The sequence below is a fragment of the Ostrea edulis genome, chromosome 2 (genome assembly GCF_947568905.1).
Source record: "Ostrea edulis chromosome 2, xbOstEdul1.1, whole genome shotgun sequence".
NCBI classification, from domain to species: Eukaryota; Metazoa; Mollusca; class Bivalvia; order Ostreida; family Ostreidae; genus Ostrea; species Ostrea edulis.
In genome coordinates this window covers 77133131-77156630 of record NC_079165.1, presented here as the reverse complement: position 1 = coordinate 77156630, position 23500 = coordinate 77133131, and the positions used below count along the sequence as shown (strand labels likewise).

At 34.6% G+C, this 23500-nt stretch overlaps 2 protein-coding genes across 7 annotated transcripts in view; one reads left to right on the top strand and one right to left on the bottom strand.

Annotated features, from left to right (window-relative positions):
* LOC125678143 (calcium uptake protein 3, mitochondrial-like) overlaps window positions 1-23500 on the top strand; it is a 63891-nt gene that overhangs the window by 11844 nt on the left and 28547 nt on the right. For all 4 annotated transcript variants that reach the window (XM_048916333.2, XM_048916332.2, XM_048916335.2 and 1 more), the window contains exons 3-4: window positions 2978-3088; window positions 13511-13558. In XM_048916333.2, the coding sequence (XP_048772290.1) occupies window positions 2978-3088; window positions 13511-13558 (159 nt within the window). The remainder of the gene's footprint in view (window positions 1-2977; window positions 3089-13510; window positions 13559-23500) is intronic.
* LOC125678144 (uncharacterized) overlaps window positions 1-23500 on the bottom strand; it is a 41253-nt gene that overhangs the window by 17492 nt on the left and 261 nt on the right. Inside the window, exons 1-3 of one of the 3 annotated variants that reach the window (XM_048916338.2) lie at window positions 13266-13365; window positions 12735-12891; window positions 3850-3947 (exon numbers count right to left, since the gene is read on the bottom strand). The gene's annotated coding sequence lies outside the window, so the exon portion shown is untranslated. Of the gene's footprint in view, window positions 1-3849; window positions 3948-10721; window positions 10880-12734; window positions 12892-13265; window positions 13366-23500 lie in introns of those variants that run through there. The other 2 variants (XM_048916340.2, XM_048916339.2) reach the window with 2 other exon arrangements.

The following is a 23500-nucleotide window of genomic DNA, read 5'->3' as shown; positions in this document are numbered from 1 at the left end:
TAACTTTTATCTAGATTTCAGTACAGGGTAACTTTATATAGAATTCAGTAACGAGTGAACCGTTTTGTTTTCTCTGTGTACAGGTATGTTGCAATGGAAATTTGCAACTCAGCACTTCCCACTGCATATAGTTAGAAAGAAGGCCTATCTGTATAGTATTGACAGCATAGACAGTTAGCAGGACTTTACATTCCAATGAAGATTAGTAAATTCCAATTAAAAATAGATTTTTTAAATATTGGTAAAGATCAACTGAAGTATTGAACTTTTATGAGCGACTCAAAGAGTCTCACAAAGCTTCTACTTACTGAATCAGCACAATATTTCAGTTAATACATAATTAATTTTACTATCCCCCCTTCCCTCCACCCCCACCACCAGGTTTGAGAGGGATGAACGCCTTATTAATCTGCACCTTGATGTTGTAAATTTTATCATAAATACTCTTATTATACGTGTACTTTCCACAAGTAAAATCTTTTGGGGACCACAACTTCCAATCTTAACAGTCACATTAGTCCTCTTGTTTGTGCAACAAGAGCTTATTCTGATTGATCAATGCCAAATACAATTGGTAAATATTGGTATAAAGAACAGTGTATATGTATGTATTTTTTCTTAACAACCTGCTATATTGTTAGCATGTGCGGAATGCTCTTGGGGTACATCATTAACTTTTCAATACACATTTTCAATCCTATCCATCCAGGCTTTTGGATACTTTACCCTAGCATGATAATGTCACTTTAACAGGTTACTTAGACCTAGAGAAAGTTTGGCCCTTTAATCTCCAAATAGTTTGAATTGCTTCAAAATCTTTCATTTTAAATTGGCATATATCATTCAATGTAAAAGCAAACACTTTTTTCATATCCGACATGCCATTGTTGTGTTAATAAGCTGATCAGCGGGTTTTGTTTGTTCTCTGTGAAGAAAACCCCTGGGACCAGACTTTATAATATGTGCACATGTTTGGTGATAAAGTCAATATGGTGTAATTATTTAAGGTGAATTTGGAGTAAATGTAAAGAGGACATTGCCTAGCTTCAGAGATAGTGTGGATAAGATAACTGGTCATCTTTTGATGTTGACTGCAATATTCGTTTGTTTAGTAAATGTATTAGGTGCTTAATAATGTGTCATATAGATAACATGGGACATAAAAGTAGATAATGAAATGAGGGAGGGAGGGGGTGGGGCTGGGAGTCTTTGTCGAGGTGTTTGTGCTCAATGCTTTGTTTTGTTTACACCAACTCAAGAGTAAGCAAACTCATCTACTATGCTGATACTGACTGTTCGAGCAGTTTTGTGACTAATAAAGATCTGTATAGCTGGTTATGTTCCACGCCCTCACAGTTTGCTGTACTGCACCTCGCGTCCTGCTTTGATATGGGACCATATTTTCATACGATCTAGTCAGAAGTCAAAGATTTCAAGTTGGAATGATGGCTAAAAGAGATGGACAGATTCAGAAAATTTTCATAAAGTCCACACCATGACAAATTTTCTTGAGAGGGTCCTCTTTTTATTATTAACATTTTTACACTTTGGAATATAGTCATAAAGTGTTCTGGAAGTTGAAACTGTGAAACTACATTTACACTGTACACTGGGGCTGTCAGTGTCTTGATTTGATGAGTTAAGGAAAAGTTTTGATTTCCTTCTTCAACATGTATTAATGTTTTTTTACAGTCAATAAATCAGAAGAAACAATTTTAGAACTCTAAAAATAACGGCATTCTTGGGAAAAAACTCTTATTTTACACATTATGATAAATTTGATTCATTACCCACATTTGAATAGAAATTGTTGTATTGAGTGTTTATAACTAGAATTTCTGTATTAAATGTTTTTATAACCTTTCATAAAACAATATAAAATGGATATATGTCATCAAATCTGCCTAAGTAAATGCTTAGTCCATAAAATCAACACCTGATGGAAGAAAAAAACTTGTCAAAACTTTGCAAGGTAATTTAGCATGTTTGGAAATGATGACTGAAAAAGAGGCTTTGTCTAAGGTAGTATTCTACTGTAACAGATCTTGTGTTGCAACTGATATCGGTCTGGGGTAAGGCTATAGATTTACTACGACCCCTCCTCTTGTCGGGAAACTATCCAGCTTCAGGTCTTTCTATTAAATACTTTATCAGAGAAGATCTAGCCTTATGCTGTCCTTTACAATCCTGAGGTGCCGATTTCATTGTGTTCTGTTTGGAGTGAGTCTGCTTCAACACCCTTTGTATCGTGAGGACATTCGACAACTCTCTCAATGAAACGAAAGCCTAGCGAAAGATGGAGTTTTTTGTCCATACTGGCAGACAGACTGTTGCTTGTTTGACCCTAGACTGTTGCTTGTTTGACCTTGAAATATTTTTGATGCTTGATTATTGTCATATCAAATTAATAAAAAATTGCTATATGTAATTTTTTAGGCTTAAGTTTACAATAGGTAATGTCTCATGATAGTGAAATAATCTGAAATATGCGGTGAATCTCGGGGTATATACATGCAATTGCAATAAGTAAAGTGCTTTGTATCTATGTGCACACATAGGTATTTTATTTAATCTCCGGCTTTGATGTCTGAGCAAAATATTTCTTATTATTGAAGTGAAATTTGAGTGCACTTCTCTGTCATTGCAACACAAAGAATTTTCTATGTGAATATATACCCAATTCATTCCAATCCTTTTGGATAAGTTTAAATTAAATAAGTTGTGATAGAACATTTTTGTGGAATTTGAAAATTGAAATAGAAATCCACAGGGAATGGTTTCGTGACAGTTTTATCTGAATGCTTTATGTTAATTCTCTAGATGAATTCCCAGGGATGATAAACACTTAATCAGAAAATCGGAGATGAATGAAAAGCGTGGCGATATATAGGATGCACTCAGATGATGTAATAAATACACTATATAATGCGTTAAGTTATAAACATATAATGCATTAAAAAGTTTTGAATTTTTTCAGCAAGGATTGGAAGAACAGGTTTGACTGAGAGTGAGGTTGAAAGCTGGCTGAAGCGTACACCGAACAGGCGATATGGCAGTACCAAATTATTTCGCAATCTACATGACAAAGGTGAGATTGCCGCCCACCCTGTACTTACCTGTCAGTAAGTACCCAGGTATACAGGGAGAATAGGTGGGAGACGGAATTTAAAGAACTTGTTACTTCATACTTTGTACACCTTAAATCTGATGTCCGTTTGCAGTTTTCTTTTGTGCATGAAACTTTTGCCAAATATTTACCTATTAATTTAGGGTCAATGGTGTCAACCCACGTGCTATAAAGTATGAGAATGCAAAGGGCCACAATTAAAATGAACACACAAGTCAGATTGTAATGATCCAAGCAGAGGTCACAAATAATGTGCAGTCCAAGAAAGGTCACAATGAATGTGAGCAAATTTAAGTCAGTTGTTGTGTACTGTGACAGTCCATGCAAAGTCACACTGAACAAATAAGACACTCAGACTGTTCTGCACAGTTTAAAGTTTTACGTTGCCAGACTATACGAAAGTTATTTTTATGTGTTGTTGAAAAAGTTTTAAAAGATTTTTTTATAGCTTGAATAAGTTTGCAAAAGCTTTAGTTAATTGTGCTGCAAAAAATGAAGCAAGTCTTATCTGTTAACATGCAGATACAAGAGTCTTCTAATTCTTTATCAAGTTCATTAGCAAGATCAGTCTTTTGAACTTGTCAAATTTTTCATTTAATTATCTCAAAAGAAAATCTCTAAAAGTTAGCAGCCAAATTACAAGATTGCAGAGGAGCATGCGATTACTGCTGCACAATGTAGTGGCTCTGAAGGGAAATACTGAAAAGATAAAATGTACTCACTCTCTCCATCAGATGTCCTTAGAGCAGGTCCTCATAACATAAAGGAAAGTCTATCCCCTCTCTCTTTCTCTGTGAGGGTAGCAACAATCAAAATGAATCTGTAATAAGAAAATTTGTAATAGTTGTATTTATACATGATGATTGCATGATATTGATGGATTTTCCAGACAGGATTTTTACAGTGTCAATTTTCCCCATCTGTAAGCAAATAATATTGGTGTAATCGGATTGATTTCTACCCTTTGTGTGTTCGATTACAGCGAGCCTCTGAGTAGGCTATTTTGTGAGTTATTGAGTGTTGACTTTCTCCAGCCTCCCCCCACGCAGTGATGTCTTATTCATAGGTTTTCACAGCCACCCCCCATCTATTGATGGATGTCTCATTTAGGGCTGTGAATCATACGACTGATCCAACCCTATATAGACCTATTTGTCTGATTCAATGGCTGGGCAGTAAGTAACTAGAGCCAGTTGAGATCAAACCTGTCACCAAAATTAAGCTATATTTCCAATCTACTAAGTCTTTTTTCTGCAGTTTTCATATAATTGATTTTTAAATTTCATTGATGTTTTCAAAAAAAAAGAAAAGAAATCAAAAGACTTTGAAGTATGTGTACTAGTTATTACAGCAATAAAATTGCCATTGATTTTTCCAATCCCAACACCATAGGCTATTCACCCAAAAAGATGGGTGTGTGTGTGGGGGGGGGGGGGGGGGGTGGGGAGAGGTTGGGAGAAGCCCTGACACCAGGCCTGAAGGTTATAAAACATGTTCGAGCACATTTTAATACTCAAACTCCGTGCTCTAAATCATACTCAAAAGTCAAGGTTATAAAACTTTAATAAAATCACTCTCATACTTAAATGGAGTACATGCTCAAGATTTTTTGAGTATGCTTCAGAACTTGCTTAAAGTCGTATTCAAAACAACAACCGACTCAGTGGAGCACATACTCAGAGTTTTATTACCTCAGTTTGAGAACAGCAGAGCACATACTCGGAGCACAGAGTACAAGTTTGAATGTGAGATAACCACCAGGCCTGAGAGCATTGTCGCTAGCCACGGTTACTGAATCGGGTAGTACCTACCCTACCTCAGACATAGTGTAAACGGAGACAATAGACGTGGCTTGCGACGATGGCCTGACAGTTGCCCGAGAGATGTGAGTTTGTACTTTGGTTGGATGAGGATACCAGTGGGACTCGACTTTCACATTAAACTAGAAATCTATTCCATCCCCAAGAGAGATAGCCTTGAATATTGTTTGTTGCTCTACGTGTTATCAGTGGTACACAGTTAATGGGGAATTTGGCAAAGGGTCCGTTTACCAGAGAAACATGAAAACTATTGCTAATATTGGTATCAGAGTGGAATTACAGCCTCATATAAAAACCAAAGCAAAACACCAAAGTGATGTTTTAAGGTGTTAATTTGAGGTTAACATGGCCACTTGCTGTAGAAGTGGGCTTGTTGGTTATTATATATGATAACAGCAGTGTTGGTATAACTTCAACCATTGCACCGACTGGTCATTGTTTTTGTTGGAGCGAGAGGAGTTCATGGCTGACCGAGATCCAATGACCTAGTTTTTGCATATTAGAAACTTTCTCTGAACTTCACCCACCCCCTCTCTTCACCCATGAGCCACATAAATTACTCAATCGATCTAAAGCTATTAATGAGATTTAAAATTTTACTGTGTGTTTTGTCATGAAAATATTACTTTCACTTTGATTAAGCTTCAAATTTTCATTGCAATACGACCATATCCAAGGGTTTTAAATGATACAAATTAATATATGTTTGTTACTAGTGGGTGACCAATGCATCCTTAACGGGCATATTGACATCATCGCTGGACATCACAAACTTGTATTGGTGCCAGGGCTGTCAGCAGTTGGAATACACACTGTCAAATTATGATAACAATAACACACACACCCCCTCCACAGTAACCAGATAAACCCCACATGTATTAAAGGACACATCTCGTGTTTTCAAAGTATACAGAATTATATGCATTTTGTCTTCCTTATGCTTATAGAAATTAATTGTAATAGTTCGTTCACTGAAGTATTGCGATTAGCTACAATACGGACTTAAATCTAAGTCCCGATTTCAAAAATCCTAGTTAATTAGATAGGTAGTCACGTGGTACAGTGACGTCATATGCGACCTTCGTCGATCAACTTGTTGTAATAGTAGTGTTAGATATTTTTAAAAATTCGGGTTTTAGGGGCCTAATTTATTTACCATGGATAAGATTTATTTCGATGTTGACAAATTTCCCGAGTCTTATATCTTTTAGCCACCAGTGCATACAAATAGCGACCCAAATGTAGCGAGGAAAGCGAGTATGAAATCTGCATAAATTTGCGAGTAAATAATGTTTACATCGGATCACTGTCTAAACACTATTTATTAATGCCATTTCTGTAAACAACTGTAAATAGCGTTGTTGCTTTTCTAAAATAAACAGTGCAATTATTACTAGATTTATTTTTGGAGAAGTTAGATAGGCCTAAATTATAATACGATTATGTATCATTGACAACTAGGCCTACTGTCACGGCTGCATTTCGGAAAGAAAAAAATAATGATAAAAATGACCAAACTTATAATAGTGAAAATCACAATACTTTTAAATTATCTTATTCAAGCAATTTTATTAATCATTATTTTTTGTTATCTACATGTTGTTACTTAGGAAGTGGGAGCGTGGCATGCTGTTGTTGTAAACACGTACGCGTTCCTTAAAAAAAAAAAAAAAAAAAATGAAAGCATTATAATTCAATTCAAAGTTGGGAAATATCATATTTTATTATTTATAATTGAAAGTTCAATTATCTTTTATCTTTAAATTTCTTTTTTAAAATTACCAGTTGGTAGACACTGCTAGCAAAGTTCTGCCTATATGTTATTACAAGGTGAAGGTCAGTTGGTGCGAGTGTGTATTGAATTTGAGAGCAGAACGGAAAGCATATGCAGTAGGCCTATATGTCTATATGTAACAGTGCGAAGCTTCGATAGAACCATTTTCTCACAGTTTATCTACGTCTTTGTCCAAGTGCTTGTTTGAAAAAGTAAAGGGACAAATTCTACTGGGGTTTTTTATGGCAAAGTCGTTATGCCGACAAAAAATATTCACGTCTTGTCCCTCATACCTTCCTTCGAAAATTGAAAAAAAACACAGTCCAAATCATCTCTACTGACAGCAAGTACACCCTTAAACGGCACAAAACACCCTAATGCAGTGTTATTTACAAGCTGTTAATGTGATAATTGTTTGTTTGTCAATTAAATCTAATCTGTTTATAAAATGGCTAACAACTGTTTTCGAATCTTCTTGCTCGAGGTCGCATATGATGTCACAGATAATGGCGCGTAAAATATCGAAGAAAATATGCATATCGCAAGATTTGAATTTCATCGCTATCAAACTCGAAAACTACGCAAACTGTTTCTTTTAAAAGACATGTAAAGTAGTTTTAGGCATGAAATGAATTAATTTTGCTGAAAAAATTAAAAAGTTTAAAAACATGCGATGTGTCCTTTAAGTGTTTTACAGGTATATGATTTGGGCCTTAATTGTTTCACAACTAGAAGGTCCTGGATTTGATTCTCGAGATTCCAGAATCATGTCCTTGCTATTAAAGCAGCATTAGAAGTGAAAGTCACAGGTTTTTTGGATATGACCTTAAAAACCGAGGTCCTGTGTCACACAAATTTAAGTGTTGGCACAATATGTGTCATGTATAGGTCAAATTATGTAACACTTCACCTACATCTGGTGCAGTAAATTCTCAAAAGGAGATCTAACCCCCCCCCCCCCCCCCCCCCCCCCAATAAATGTTTCTAAGCTAATTTTAGTATTACATTTATATAGGGCTAAAACTTCAGTTGTAGCTTTGTGGAGAGTGATGAGTAGTAGTTGATGACTGTGTAATTATGCACTGTTCCAGCTGAGATAATATATATCAACAAAATCTAATTAATTCAGTCCATTATAGGTTTTTAAATATACCCCCTCCCCTTGCAGAATTTCCTCTTGCACTTTTTTCTCCAGTTTTAAGTGTTTGTATGAGATCTAATTAAACTCAGCTGTATTTTTGTAGGGAAAGTGCGTTCTTTTCAGAATATTTATGATTGTATTTGACTGTCTCAAATAGAAATGAGATAAAGATATTTTTGTTAATTTGTATAAACTTGCTTACAGATAGCACTAATCAGAGGCTAGGTGAGAAGGAGTTGAACTGCTAAACGTGCTTATTCCCAGGATAGCCTTTCTGCTTGTTCATACAGATTTTTTATCACAGTAGTCTTTGATGGTGATAGACTTGTCAAAGGTGTACAGACAAGAATGTGACCTTTGATTTCCTGCGTAGATGTGACATATTGACTGAAAAATCATTCATTGATGCAGAAGTCCATAAATAAACAGACAGACTTTGAAGTAAGTTGGAAGCCCCCATTGACAAATGTCAAGCGCAAGGTCGGGGACACAGAATACGGGAGATTGTGACAAAAGTTTTGCTGACACAGGAGGTCTCCCCCCTAGCTCCCTCCCCTAAAAAAGAAAGGATTGAGAGGAGGGTGAGATTTATCTGTGTTGGGAGTGCTTTGTGGTGGTTAAAGTTCTAGACTTGCATGGACTAGTTGGTGTGTTTTTATTATACCTCCATGAAATTGTGCTTTAATCTTAGCAGGCAGTAGTTTGGTCTGCTGTAGTGTTAGAAGAGTTTAAAAAAAGAGATATACCTACAGTCCGTCTTCATTGACAACAAAGACAATTTTAGTACCAATATGAAAGAAGTTGTTAGCAATGAGGTCTCTCAAAAGAGGAGTAGAGAGAAAGAAATGCTTTTTCAGTATTTTCCCTCATCTGAAACACAATGAATAGGGTTGTGAATGGCTAAACTAATGTATGATTTTCATTCATTGTCAATGACTAAGTTGATGTGGTTTTCACATTAAATCAGGAACAGGCCATTGATAGTTTTTGTATTGGATGATGGGAACATTTACTGTAATCAAATGGTATAAAACGGCTCTTCCAGAATGACAGTAGCACGTTTTTAAGGGGAAAGTCATTGATACATTGTAATAGTGTGAAATTTCAGGTAAAATCTGGTCTCATCATCTCAGGATGTTTTATTTTGTATTTCTTAGGTTACATCAACCCCTGTCTATCATACACTGTTACCAGAAAATGCATTTAAGATATGATTTAAAATGGATAGTTCCAGAAGAGTTGATTTATTCAAGTGTCAAGTAATTGAATTATAAACAATATTCTCGAAAATGTCTGTTTTTCTCGAAAACCACCCAAGTGGAGAGAGACATTGTAGTAGCCTGTTAGCCGGTTGTTGTGGCTGCGTTCCCAATGTAAGTTTAGATTGGTGATGAAGATGTTTAAAACCGATTCAATTTGTCGAAGTACACATCAAAGAACAGGAGAGAAAGTAAGCAAGGTCGTGAAATTTACGAGTGTCGGTTACCTGCATCTTTAACAGATGCTATAAAAAATACAACCAGGAATGGAATCACATCAACAAGTTCATATTAAGCACCAAGCCATCACGATACACATATTTTTATCATTACTACTTCATAATATTGTAAAGTTTACGGACCCAATTTTAAAACAACCATGAAATGAACCAAATCAACAAGTTCGTATTAAGCACCAAGCACGTTATCACAATGCAAATATATATATAATGTTACTGCTAAAATAATATTGTATGATTAAAGACCCATTTTTAAGCTACCACCTCCCTTAAAATTTACAAAGACTAAGATGAAAAATGTACTGCTTGTCAATCAAATTAGATACAATAGCTCAGGCCCTGATTGACAGATTCGGTCAAGCAGGTTATATTGGGCATCAGAGATTGGATGTGTTGATATAGCAATTAACTGCAAGCTTATCAACCCTTTCATCTACTGCGAAAATAACTTTGCAGTGTTTTATTTTACTTATACCACAAAAATAATTTTGTGGTGTTCAAAAATGATTTTGCAGTTGTTTTTTATTTACTTGTGAGTCGATAATTACCTCATCTTAATGATTTTACAGTTGTTTTTTATTTACTTGTGAGTCGATAATTACCTGATCTTATAATGTTCGAATTTTAGAAATAAACCAGACACAGTTAATCATCAATGTACAATTTTCCGAAGAGAAATAAGTGGCAACTTAAGCTATATTTGCTTATAATGAATGGGATTAGGATCCAGAAAGGAAACAAGAAATTCTCGTAGTTGCAGCATCAGTTTCAGTGTCTACCATCCTAATCATTAACAGAGTTCCCGGATTGCCTCTGTCAACCATGCATTTTCATTGAAAACAACAGACAGTCCTGGTGGCCCAATTTAAAAAAAAAAACAACCTTATCCTGCAAGAACTGATGGCTAATGTTCTCAAACTAATTATAGGTTAAAAATTTGAAATTTGTTTCAAATTAAATGATTTTAAGAAATTAATTGATATTTTACATGTAGGTTAGGTAGATTTCTAATTTTATTTGATTTCCTGTTTATTTCTTTGGGTATTTTAAAATTATTACAATTAGCACTTGGGTAGACCCTAACCGTACACCAGTCACCAAGGAAGAAAAATAGCATGGACATTATAAAATTCAGGCACGTTATCCCCCTCTCCATTACCTAATGGAAATGATTTATCACATGATATCTGCAAATGTGTTATGTTATTCAAAACAATCATTTTTTTTCTAGAAAGTTAAATTCAAAATCAGGAAAAGCAGAAAAATTTCCCTTTTTTTTTTTTTTTTTAGAAAAATGAAATACAGATCTCATTGCAATAAAATGTAATTAAATGAAAAGTAAAATTGTGAGACTGCCCTACCTTTTTAAGTTAACTGAATCAAACTCCTGTAACTTTGAAACAAGCATTAGGTATTTTATTGATGACAGGTGACTCACTTGGAACACCCCAGCCAGGTAAGATGACCACCCTAATCTGTGAAAAATCCCACCCTTCATATTCTACCCTGCATTCTGTTCAAGATGAGTAGATAATCCCTAGATAATCTACATTTTTGTTGATTGTGACAGAATAACATGTTTTTGTTGAGGGAAGTTAAAGCTGTGAGACTTTTGTTATGTAGTGTATGAGTTGTCTGTTTTTAAACAGGTGCCCCAATTGTTTGATGACAATCAAAATGACCCCACAGTCAAATTAGACTTTGTGACTGGGATGTTAATTGACATTTAATTACAATGATAGGCATGTTGTTGTTTGGTAATGGGGTTAATGAATGTTTAGATATGGATCTGTATTGTCAATACAATGAACAATATTTGTTGAAAAGTCAGGAAGAAAAACCTGACATTCTTCTATATGTGTTGGATTCCTGGAAAAGTTTATTTTGTGGAATTCACTCTCAAATCTAATTGTTGCATAATTTAATTTGATTAGAAAATGCATTGTATGTTCAGTGTATATAATGATTGATTTTGCATATCACATTTATCAATAATGCACATTTTTTATTATGCAATTTTTCTAGGAAGTATTCCTGAAACACAAATATTTTTGTCAGAATTTAAGCAGAGATGCCAACAGGTGTATATAAGCTGATTCATTTTTAGAAAAAATTGTAAAATGAATGTTTTTCACATAGAATTAGGATTTTACATCAGCAGTGTAATAATTTTATCAAGATACATTGTCACCCAGAAATTGACTTTTTCAACAAGTTTTCCCGCTAAATTTGACGGAATAATTGACCAGATGGGTGTATTTCGGTGCTCGAAAAATGAGATGCAGCAGCGATGATATTGAATGTGTGCACATGTAAAACAGCCATTGTCACCCACCGCAGGCTAATTCTTAGTTAACAAAAGCGGCACGTGGCCACTTTGTCCAGCATCTGTTGAGATGGCAAAGGCCCCTATTTTACACCAAACACCAGTAATCTTAACCCTATACTTTTTGGGTGCCAGGTCCTCTATGTATGCCATGATAATTCTAATTCATCTTAAAGGGCCAGACAAACAATGAAGGCTGTAATTACTGATATTTTTGCTAAAAGAAATTATTGTATGTTTCACGTATTAAAAAAGCATGCCTAATGCACATTTGGGAAATAAAAACGACTCTGACTGCAGGTGTAATTCATCATTTTGTTTGATTTATGTGAAATCTTATTAAACTATAAATAGAATTTGTGAAGATATTTACTCTCAGTGATGATTGTGATTACTTTAAAAGAAAAAGATGAAAGTGGCTTAAAGACAAACCCATCCTGATATAAATAAACCCAGCCCAAATCATCAGAGTGCAAACTTCAGAATAGCTTTATAATCAGTCTTAATACAACACCTAGGTCCTATATTGTTTATTGGCCTGCCCTAGTGTACACTTGCTACCAGACAGATAAAAGGAATTCACTGTTTTTAAATTCAAATCAGTGTTTTTGGTCAGGAGAGTTTGGGATTTGAGGAATTCTGTGGTAGGTTTAAGCACTATTATATAGCCTGGTCTGGGGGCTAGTGACTAATGGCCAGCATAACTATGGACTGATTCTCTTCCCAGAGTGGACACAGTCAATGAGATCTTCACGTCCTCAATTATAGAAACACCATGCCCCAGCTGGAATCCAGGGCTCCATGCTAGTTAATCAGATTTTTGTGGTAGAATAATGATATTTAACTGAGGTAAACTTTTAGGCTGCTGATTGTAAGGAGATGAGAGTATTAATCCTTAAACTCCTTGATGTCCAGTTAAAATCAATTATCCTCCCACTGTCTCTGTTCTGTGATTGTAATCATTCTGACCTGTTGGAGCGGAGTTGGAGGCCCCCCCATGCATTGTCTCGGGTGAACTCATCCTGTGCCCCCACAATCCCTGTGTTACCTGTCTTTTCTTTGATGTGAGGGGCGCTGAGGCTCTGTGTTCAGGTAGCTATTATTACCAGAATGGCCAGTGAAATGATGCTGTCTCAAACCTCTTGAAGAACCAGGTGAAATCATTAGTGGTCCATCCGTGGTGTAATATAAGCTGACTACTAGCTCTGAAAGGTCAAAATCTACTTGATACATGCACTCCTGTATTTAAACATCGGACATACTTGTCTAGTCCTCTGATCCTGTGATCAGTCAGCCAAAGAAAATTAATTTCGAGGAAGTAAGCCAAGATTATTTTTTTTGCTGTTTAATGGTCTGGGTTCAGTACATGACCATATGAGGTCTTTCTTCTTTTTTCTTTCATATTGTCAAGGTTTTCGCAAAGAATCTTATTTAAGTATGTGCACTAGTCCATTTGAGAATGAATTTAGTGTGTCTTGTTTATAAATGTGGGTTAAATCTCTTCTGAACTTGGAAGATGTTGCTTAATGTATGAACAGAGATGACCTGCTACACAAAAACAAACACCCTATACACCCACCTTTCTTAATCCTTGCCAAGAAATCCTCACACAAGATCAATTTCTAAAACAACTTTACATACAAACTATGTAACAAGTTGTTTTTGTCAAGTTAAACAGAGAGATAAGCTTTTGCTTCATAATCAGATTATCTAGATAGCATGATGTGTTATCTCAGCCAGGAGAAGTTTGGCAATGTAATGGTTAGAACTACTTAGTTGACCTCTGATTCTAAGACACTGAATGTTTTATTTTTTCTGTTTTAGGTCTCATCTCTTACACAGAATACTTGTTCCTGTTGTGTGTTCTCACAAGTAAGTAACCATAGGTCAGTAGGAAATTTAGTAGCCCTGGGTCAGTAGGAAATTTAGTAGCCGTTGGTCAGTAGGAATGGTGGTAGCTGTGACTTCTACACAGATGTTAGTCAAAGGATGATTACACAGATCTAGACTCAAGTCAAAGGATGACCCCACAGATCTAGACTCAAAGGATGACCCCACAGACCTAGACTCTAAGGATGACCCCACAGACCTAGACTCAAGTCAAAGGATGACCCCACAGATCTAGACTCAAAGGATGACCCCACAGACCTTGACTCAAGTCAAAGGATGACTCCACAGATCTAGACTCAAGTCAAAGGATGACCCCACAGACCTAGACTCAAGTCAAAGGATGACCCCACAGATCTAGACTCAAAGGATGACCCCACAGACCTAGACTCAAGTCAAAGGATGACTCCACAGACCTAGACTCAAGTCAAAGGATGACCCCACAGATCTAGACTCAAGTCAAAGGATCACCATACAGACTTAGACTCAAGATAAATAGACTTAAGTCAAAGATTTCTTTCATAAGTTAATATGTATATACGGTGTGACCGTTGGACCGAGCGAAGCATGTAATGGTCATTGGCATGTCCTAAGTGATAAATATTCTGTGAAGTATGGTAAATTATGATTCATTTAAAAATATATATTAGGCCAATTCAACTTAATTGATAGATTATCATCCCCGCCCGCCCCTCAAAAATCAACCCGCCTTGAATTTTTTTATTTTGCTGAACTTGCGATTTCCGGAAATTTTTCATGTCTGACTCCGGTATTTACAACGTGAAAAGCCACTTGAAGAAAATAGAATTATAGATATAGTTTTCTTAATTTCTCGCGTTCTTACGGGTATAAATCTTGAAGAAGTTTGGTATCTTTCTGTGTTTGAAATTCGTTTGTGAAATAAGCATAGATTGATATCCATCTGGCATTAAATGATGCACTTCTGTTGACAAAAACTCGTTTGTCATTAATATTTTTCTCAGAAAATAAAAATAAAAAATTAAAATCCTCCCACCCGCCCCATACTTTTTGGTGACCCTGGATGATAATTTACTAATTAAGTTGGCCTTATTTATGAAATTCCCCTTGTGCTAAACGCCCAGTAACATCTAAATATTAAAGGGGGATATATGAGGATAGCTACAGGATCTGCCTGTTAATTTAAAGTGGGGAATATAATGCCAGCTGACGCAAATCGTGCATTATGACATCACATTTAGCCTCGACTTTTTTTCCCTCTTCCAAATCAAACAATCATAAACAACAAGAATACATTCCTTTGCAATTTTAAAGGCAGATAAAACTAAACAAAATTAACCAACAAATTCAAAGTGGGTAAAAAGTAAACGTAAATATATCGTACATTTTCATTTAAAGAAACCCATGAACTTGTTCATTTATTTAGTCGCATTACTGATTTTCTTTATTATGATTGGCTAAAAACTGTAACAATGATAATCGTGCCATTCATTTTTAACAAAATAAGAGTGAATTACAAATTGCACGTCAGTCTTGTATTTTTGGCATTCAAAATTAAAACATGAATAACTGTAGAAGCAACTAATAAACAAAACAAAATGGTGGCCCCTATATGGATCACAAAATTTTCAGTGAATGTATGTAGAGATTATCTCTATTCATTTGCTGATCTTCTCATTTTTTGTTTTACATATGTGTTACCTTTAGAGCCTTGCTTTGCGGACAGGCCTTCGACCAGTCCGAACTTTGCTCGGTATTAATTGTAAACTTAATTGAAACTCTAAATTCATAATTAACAGCACTTTTGATAATGTGATCTTTCAAAACATTTTATTTTGGACTGGATTTTACAGTATGATAAGGAAATATTCCAGTGGAATGAATTTTACAATATGATAAGGAAATATTCCAGTGGACTGGATTTTACAGTATAAGGAAATATTCCAGTGGACTGGATTTTACAGTATAAGGAAATATTCCAGTGGACTGGATTTTACAGTAAGATAAAGAAATATTCCAGTGGACTGGATTTTACAGTAAGATAAGGAAATATTCCAGTGGACTGGATTTTACAGTATGATAAGGAAATATTCCAGTGGACTGGATTTTACAATATGATAAGGAAGTATTCCAGTGGACTGGATTTTACAGTATGATAAGGAAATATTCCAGTAGACTGTATGTTTGACTGACCACTATACTATAATGGCATGTCCAAAACCCCCAGACAAAATAAGTAATTTTGAAAAGAAATTCTGTTTCCCTGCAAGCATTCCAGATAGAGTTCATTTCTTTGTGTTTTGTTGTTAAAAATTACCTTTCATGGTGGGTATGTCATCCTATTTTACAGATGAATTCATGAAATTTCAGAATTAAAAATTCATACACACTTAGGATGAGAAATGAAAATCATAAACTTGAACAAGTCATGAAAATTCCTTAAACCAGAAAGCAAACTGACTTTGCAGTATCAGATTTTAAAGAAAAACAATTCCAGGACCATTTGTGTAATTATAATTTTGATGTGATAATTTAAATTTTGATGTGATAATAATTTAAATTTGAATTAATTTTGATGTTGAAAATGTCCACAGAAAAGAGGACTTGAGTGAAAGGGATAGGAGACACATTTCTAGTGATTTAAGGCACAATTGACCTTATTGATATGTCACTGAAATCAACTCTTTTTGAGTGAATGTCCACGTAGTATTGATTGATTGTTTGTAATACTAAACAAATTGTTTGGAAACCCCTGTAAAAGGGAATAGCTTTTCATAGACACTTGAGCCAATCTTTTGATATTTTCAAGTGCAAGAAGAAATTTAGATGTAAATTTCTTTGCAGTCCAAATTGCTAGTTTGTAAGATGCTGAAGTTGTCCCAAAATTAATATCATTTTGTGGAAAAAATGGCAAAAATTTAAGCACTAAATATTTGGCAACAATGCTGAGGAGATTTCGAGATCAAACGCTGGTCCACACGCGACAGAGTTCAAGGGGGTATTGTGGTCATGATTAATTAACTGGTGTGCCTTAACAAGGTCGGTAATAGCAGTGTTTGTGGTAGAGGGCAGGTGAAAAATGGCCATCTGTTCTTAGAATGGGCTCATCCCACCCAAGTCAGATTTTCTTGCATTTTGTCCCCCACGCCTGACTGGCAGGGGTCAGGCATTGTTTGAGGATGGCAGCATATGGCCAATGCATTCCTTGCCTTTCTTTCCCCAGGTCTTACATCAAGTGGTCCCAGTTTATGCAGATGAGAGCCACCTGATTGTCGGAATTTCAATCATGTTTGAAATTATTAAAATAGCGTAAATGATGACTTTTTGAGATGAAATGTTTTCAATCTTGTTTTATGTCATGCCAGCAAATTGACTTGTCTGAATGGGGCTGTTGATGTATCTGTTGATATGGTGAGGGATGGGTTAATTAAGGGGGCCTGAGTCTGACTGGAATAGAAAGAAAGGAAACATTAAATAACCAATGATTTAAGCCATCATTTTTTGTTAGAAGTTTTCTTAATGTAAACTTCCAACCATATTTTAAAAGATCCATCTGTGAAAATTATAATTTTGAATTACAATTTTTGAAATGGGAAGAGGAATATGAAATGAAAAGTTGTCAACTAATGAGGTGAAAACTTGTTAATCTTGAACCACTGTTAAAATGCTAGAATATGTATTTGAAGAAAACTAAATCTCGAAGTCAGAAAAAAAAGTGTCATCTTTAATAGAATTTTGTGAAGATTATTTAAAGTTTCTTTGCATTGAATTATTTATATTTACATCAATATTCTGGTCATTGTTTCTCGAAGAAAAGACATTTTTATATCAAAATTATGTAAAAAGTTGCAGGATGTATTTAATGGTGGTGATTTTTATGTAACATGCATCATTTTAAGCTGTTTAGTCATTTAGGTAATAATTGGCAAATATAACTTGTTAGTTAATGCCCCTAATTTAAGTGAAAAATCATAATTTTGATTGTTGAGGGTTTAGTTTGATTGGTGGTCTTGCTTGGTGATCATCCCCCATATTGCAGTTTTGTTTACCTAACTGGTCAGTGAGTCACAGGGACAGGTGCAAGATTTGTGTCCTTAACCCAGGACAAAGGTCAACTGACCAACCCTGGAATGCAGATGAACAGATGGAGCCATTGGGGATCTGACCCGAGGTACTGTGCAGTGGTTAGCCGCTGACCACAACAGAGAGGCAGGTGTAACTGACAGGGTGAAATAAGAGGAGTGATGACACAGATCCACATGTTGATGATGATGTCCATCGAATTCTAATAATTCAATACTGTACCACAATAGTGGTATACTTTAAGCCTCATCTAAATATATCGCTGTGTGCCCTCTCCTGACTATATAGGGGGAAACAAATTTTTTTTTCTTGAAACTATAACACGGACAACTATGAAAATCAAAATAGGATGAGTGAAAAATTTTGAAATTGTAAACAAATACGGAAAACATTTACAAATTGATGTAAAACAAAACATTTACAATGTATGAGGAGTGGACATTTAAAGGACACATCGCATGTTTCTAAACTTTTTAATTTTTTCAGCAAAATTAATTCATTTCATGCCTAAAACTACTTTACATGTCTTTTAAATGAAACAGTTTGCGTAGTTTTCGAGTTTGAAAGCAATGAAATTCAAATCTTGCGATATGCGTATTTTCTTCGATATTTTACGCGCCATAATCTGTGACATTATATGCGACTCGAGTGAGAAGATTTGAAAACAGTTGTTAGCCATTTCATAAATAGATTAGATTTAATTGACAAACAAACAATTATCACATTAACGACTTGTAAATAACACTGCATTAGGGTGTTTTGTGCCGTTTAAGGGTGTACTTGCTGTCAGTAGAGATGATTTGGACAGTGTTTTTTTCAATTTTCGAAGGAAGGTATGAGGGACAAGACGTGAATATTTTTTGTCGGCACAACGACTTTGCCATAAAAAGACCAGTTGAATTTGTCCCTTTACTTTTTCAAACAAACACTTGGACAAAGACGTAGATAAACTGCGAGAAAATGGTTCTATAGAAGCTATGCACTGTTACATATAGGGCTACGGCATATGCTTTCCGTTCTGGTCTCAAATTCAATACACACTCTCACCAACTGACCTTCACCTTGTAACAACATAATAGGCCTAGGAAAAACTTGTGCTAGCAGTGTCTACCATATTGGTAGTTTTAAAAAAGAAATTTAAAGATAAAAGATAATCAAACTTTCAATTATAAATAATAAAATATGATATTTCCCAACTTCGAATTGAATTATAATGCTTTAATTTTTTTTAAGGAACGCGTACATAACGACAGCAGGACGCCGTGCTCCCACTTCCTAAGTAACAACGTGTGGGCCTAGATAAAAAAAAATAATGATTAATAAAATTGCTTGAATAAGATGATTTAAAAGTATTGTGATTTTCACTATTATAAGTTTGATCATTATTATTAAAAAAAATTTTTTCGAAATGCACCCGTGACAGTAGACCTAGTTGTCAATGATACATAATTGTATCATAATTTAGGCCTATAATCTAACTTCTCCAAAAATAAATTTTATAATAATTGCACCAAATAGTGTTTAGACAGTGATCCCATGTAAACATTATTTACTCGCAAATTTATGCAGATTTCATACTCACTTTCCTCACTACATTTGGGTCGCTATTTGTATGCACTGGTGGCTAAAAGATATAAGACTCGGGAAATTTGTCAACATCGAAATAAATCTTATCCATGGTAAATAAATTAGGCCCCTAAAACCCGAGTTTTTAAAAATATCTAACACTACTTTTACAACAAGTTGATTGACGAAGGTCGCATATGACGTCACTGTACCACGTGACTACCTATCTAATTAAGTAGGCTTTTTGAAATCGGGGCTTAGAGTTAAGTCCATATTGTAGCTAATTATCGCAATACTTCAGCGAACGAACTATTACAATTAATTTCTATAAGGAAGACAAAATGCATATAATTCTGTATACTTTGAAAACACGAGATGTGTCCTTTAAGTATTGTATACAGTGTCATTATATAAGCATGGAATTTTTATATGGTCATCAATGTTCGATCGTGTTCTGATTTCTTACAGAACATTATAACACAATCCTTATAACACAAGTTCTGATTTCTTACAGAACATTATAACACAATCCTTATAACACAAGTTCTGATTTCTTACAGAACATTATAACACAATCCTTATAACACAAGTTCTGATTTCTTACAGAACATTATAACACGATCCTTCTAACACAAGTTCTGATTTCTTACAGAACATTATAACATAGCACAATCCTTATAACACAAGTTCAAAATTGCAACTACCAAGGGTAATACCTCACGATGTGTGCTTGTTCTAAAGTTTGTATACATATATATATGACTAAGGCCTGCATGTCTTGGTTGTTTACATTGTGAGGTTATAGAAACAATGGAAATGCACTGGGTTTATTTGTATAATTCCCACATATAATTATGTAGAAATTAGCTTGTGTTTTCATTGTTCTTATATCCCCTCGTAATGCAAACAGTTGAGACATTACCATACATTTATGTTTTGTGATTTATTTTGTTTATTCAAATTAAAAGGTCAGTGCTTTTATCAATTAATACAATTGAAACAGCATCAGATTATTACAAACAAAGCATTAGAAAATGAAAATATTACAAAAATAACTCTGCAAGGAATATAAGTTAAGGAATATACTGAAAGTAAACAAGATCAAAATTAGCATGAAGTAAGCATAGGGCAAACAGATTTATTATGAACTCTTTCTAAGCATAGGGTGAAACAGGTTTGGATTTCTTGAAAAAAAATCTCAAACTTAAGTTTGAGTTTTCTTTCATTTGAGCAATCAAAATTTTACTAAAATCAGAGACTTGAGTCCAATTTTTGACTTAAGATTTTTTCAAGAAATCCAGGCCAAATTTATTATGAACATTTTCAAAGTATAGAGTGAACAGATCTATATAGTATGAACACTTTCTATGTATACAATGAACAGATCTATTATGAACACTTTCTGAGCATGAATATAAAAAAAAATGACCAGTATATTTGCATTGGATCACAGGGTGTCAAAGTTTTTGGATGGCTGTTAAATGTGGACAATAATCTGAAATAATGGATACAGATTCTCACCTGAAGATATTTTTAGACATGACACAACTCTGTATTACCTAGCATGTTATTTTCAACCCTGAGTCTTGTTAATGTATTAGGAATATTTATAGAATCTTGAGAAAGAATTTTATTTTTTTATTGAATTACTCTCAATATAGAATAATTATCTTTTATATTAAACATTTAAATCGATTATAACGGCATTCTTTAAATTTAAGAAAACAAGGTCAAATAACCTTTTGTGAGTTCCCACTTAATTTGCTGAATAAAGAACATATTTTCACTCCAAAATTTATCTATATATCTAATTGTAAATGAATCAAATATTTTCTTTTGGAAAGTGAAGACACACAAAAAAATTCCTGCAAAGCTGATAAAGAATAATTTAGCTTTATATGGGAGTATTTTAGATTGGTCCATTTCATTTAGGATGAAAGCTTTTAGAGGATTATGCATTCCAGAAAAAAGTCAAAATCTCAGGACATGAACTATGCAGACTTCATACAACTCAAAGTAAAACCAGCTTGTTTAGTGGAATACAAAATATTTTTGCAAGATTTGATAAATCGAAATTTTGTGTAAGCAAAGGCCAAGCTGTTGCAGTCTTGTGGGATTACTACAAATGTTTTAAAGACTTCAGAACTTGTGGATCAAATAAATTTCATAACCAGAATCATATGTAATAAAAATTTTAATTTTGAAGTTCTGTGAAATTAATTATGTGTATCCACTCATCCTGGGATCTAAGTAATCTATTCTTTGATTGGCTGTGTCCATGGAGACCAACATCACTGGAATAATTTCAGACTTGCATCCCTTCAGACAATACATCTCAAGAATCGGTGTCTGAATATTTGATCCTGATGCTGTTATAGAGTGCATTCACTTGTTATGTAGGCCAACTGTTTTGATTATGTAAGAAGAAGGTATTTTAAGAAGGTTTATAGATTATAGATGAGTATTAATACAAATGCTTTTAATAGCTACAGCACAGTTCATGCAGTCAAGCAACAGTTGTGTAATTGTTAATGAGGGAATAGAATGAACACTAGAGCCCCTGCAGCTGTGTGAAGGGATAAAAATAGATTACATGGAGGAAAGTTTGATCTTTATAATAATTTCTCATCATTTTTTAAAATTCAACTGCATGTATATCAATTCGAAGATAAAGGTTTTAAGTTGTATAGTCGATTAGATTGAAGTTTGAAGAGGATTGATTTATTTTGAAGTAAAATATTTCATTTTGAAGTTTTCTGATTTAATATGTTATTTTTCATGTTTTGATTCCTATTGAAGTAAAAAGCCTGTGGCTTCAAATCGACAGTGACCTTGGTAGGAGTCTGATATAAGCAGGGACTATTTACTCTGATTTCGTAGGCCATTCTATGGTATGAGTCATCGCCTTGTCCTCTGATGGTACAAGAATACTTATCTCTGCCTGTCATTTATTCTTAATATTAAAGCCTTGTTGGACACTTGGCCAGAATCCAAGCATTTACGTATCAGAGGTGGAAATTCCTTTCGATTTGAATTTCATTAATGCTTTCATTATCAAAGACACGAAAAGAAGAGTGTGTATTCATGGAGGTGTTACTTTTGTAATATTCAACATCCATATACATTTTGTATGTGTTGCACACACCTCTATATAATTATGTGTAAGAATGCAAATTTTCTGAAAATGATTGTGATCAAAGTGACACTTTCATCAGATCTAAATTTATCCAACCTTATAAATTGTGAGTAAACAAAGGTCATCATATAATTGCTGTAGATCTTGCTAGTATGGGTTCACTTAAGTCTTCATTCTCATGTTTACGTAGTTTTATGAATGAAATTATTCCAAGAGATGACGACATTCTTGATAGCATCAACTAGGTGTAGATTACAATCATGAACATCAAATAATTTACACCTGTAAGACTTGTAGCTACCTGTCGGAAAAGCTAGTGACCCATCCAAATGTTAAAGGTCCTGTGATTGCTGAGCCTTATGTCATCATCGTTCTCAGGGGAAGAAAGACCAAATCACAAAAAAAGTTTATCAAGTAAACTCCCCCAGGTCAATGCCACACCACCAGGCAGAAATTTTAATTGGTAATTAGTTGCAGACAATTAATTTCTACCATGATGCTTTGAATACTCAGTAGTCATGCAGTTTAATTTTGGGACAGCCATGAATCGTTGATAGCTATCATCATGGTTTAATTACTGAAAGGTATGACAGAATCAGACAAAACTTGGTATGCTGATGCTGACAGACAATAAAATCAATTGTTGCATGGCTTGGGAACTAGGTCAACCTACTGACACGCCCCTTTAAAGTGTCCATTCACTGAGGGACTGACAGACAGGGTTGTTGAGTACAGCCTCTTAGTACTGCCGGGAATTAGAACCATGCCAAGGTCAAGGAGAAATATGCTAGAATTTGAAGCTCTCAGCATGAGTGTGGAAAGTTTTTTGTAGAATACGAGTAATGAATCTGAGCATGAAGAAAACAAAGATAAGAACTGTGTTAAATTCACAAGAAAAAAGGGTACTTTTGAAATTAGATGATCTAAGGTTTATTCAATGTGGGTCTGGATAATGAGCACCATAAGGACACACGTTAATTGGCTAATGATTCAGTAGTGGAGGTGGAGGGTTGGAATTAGGACAGAGTTATGGGTGATTATCAGGCTTGGAACAGGTGCTTTAATGAATTCTCCAACTCAGACTCTAAACATGTTCAAAAGGTCACAAATTGTACTTACAAATAATTCCAAACTGTAGAGATTTACAGAAACCAGACACATTT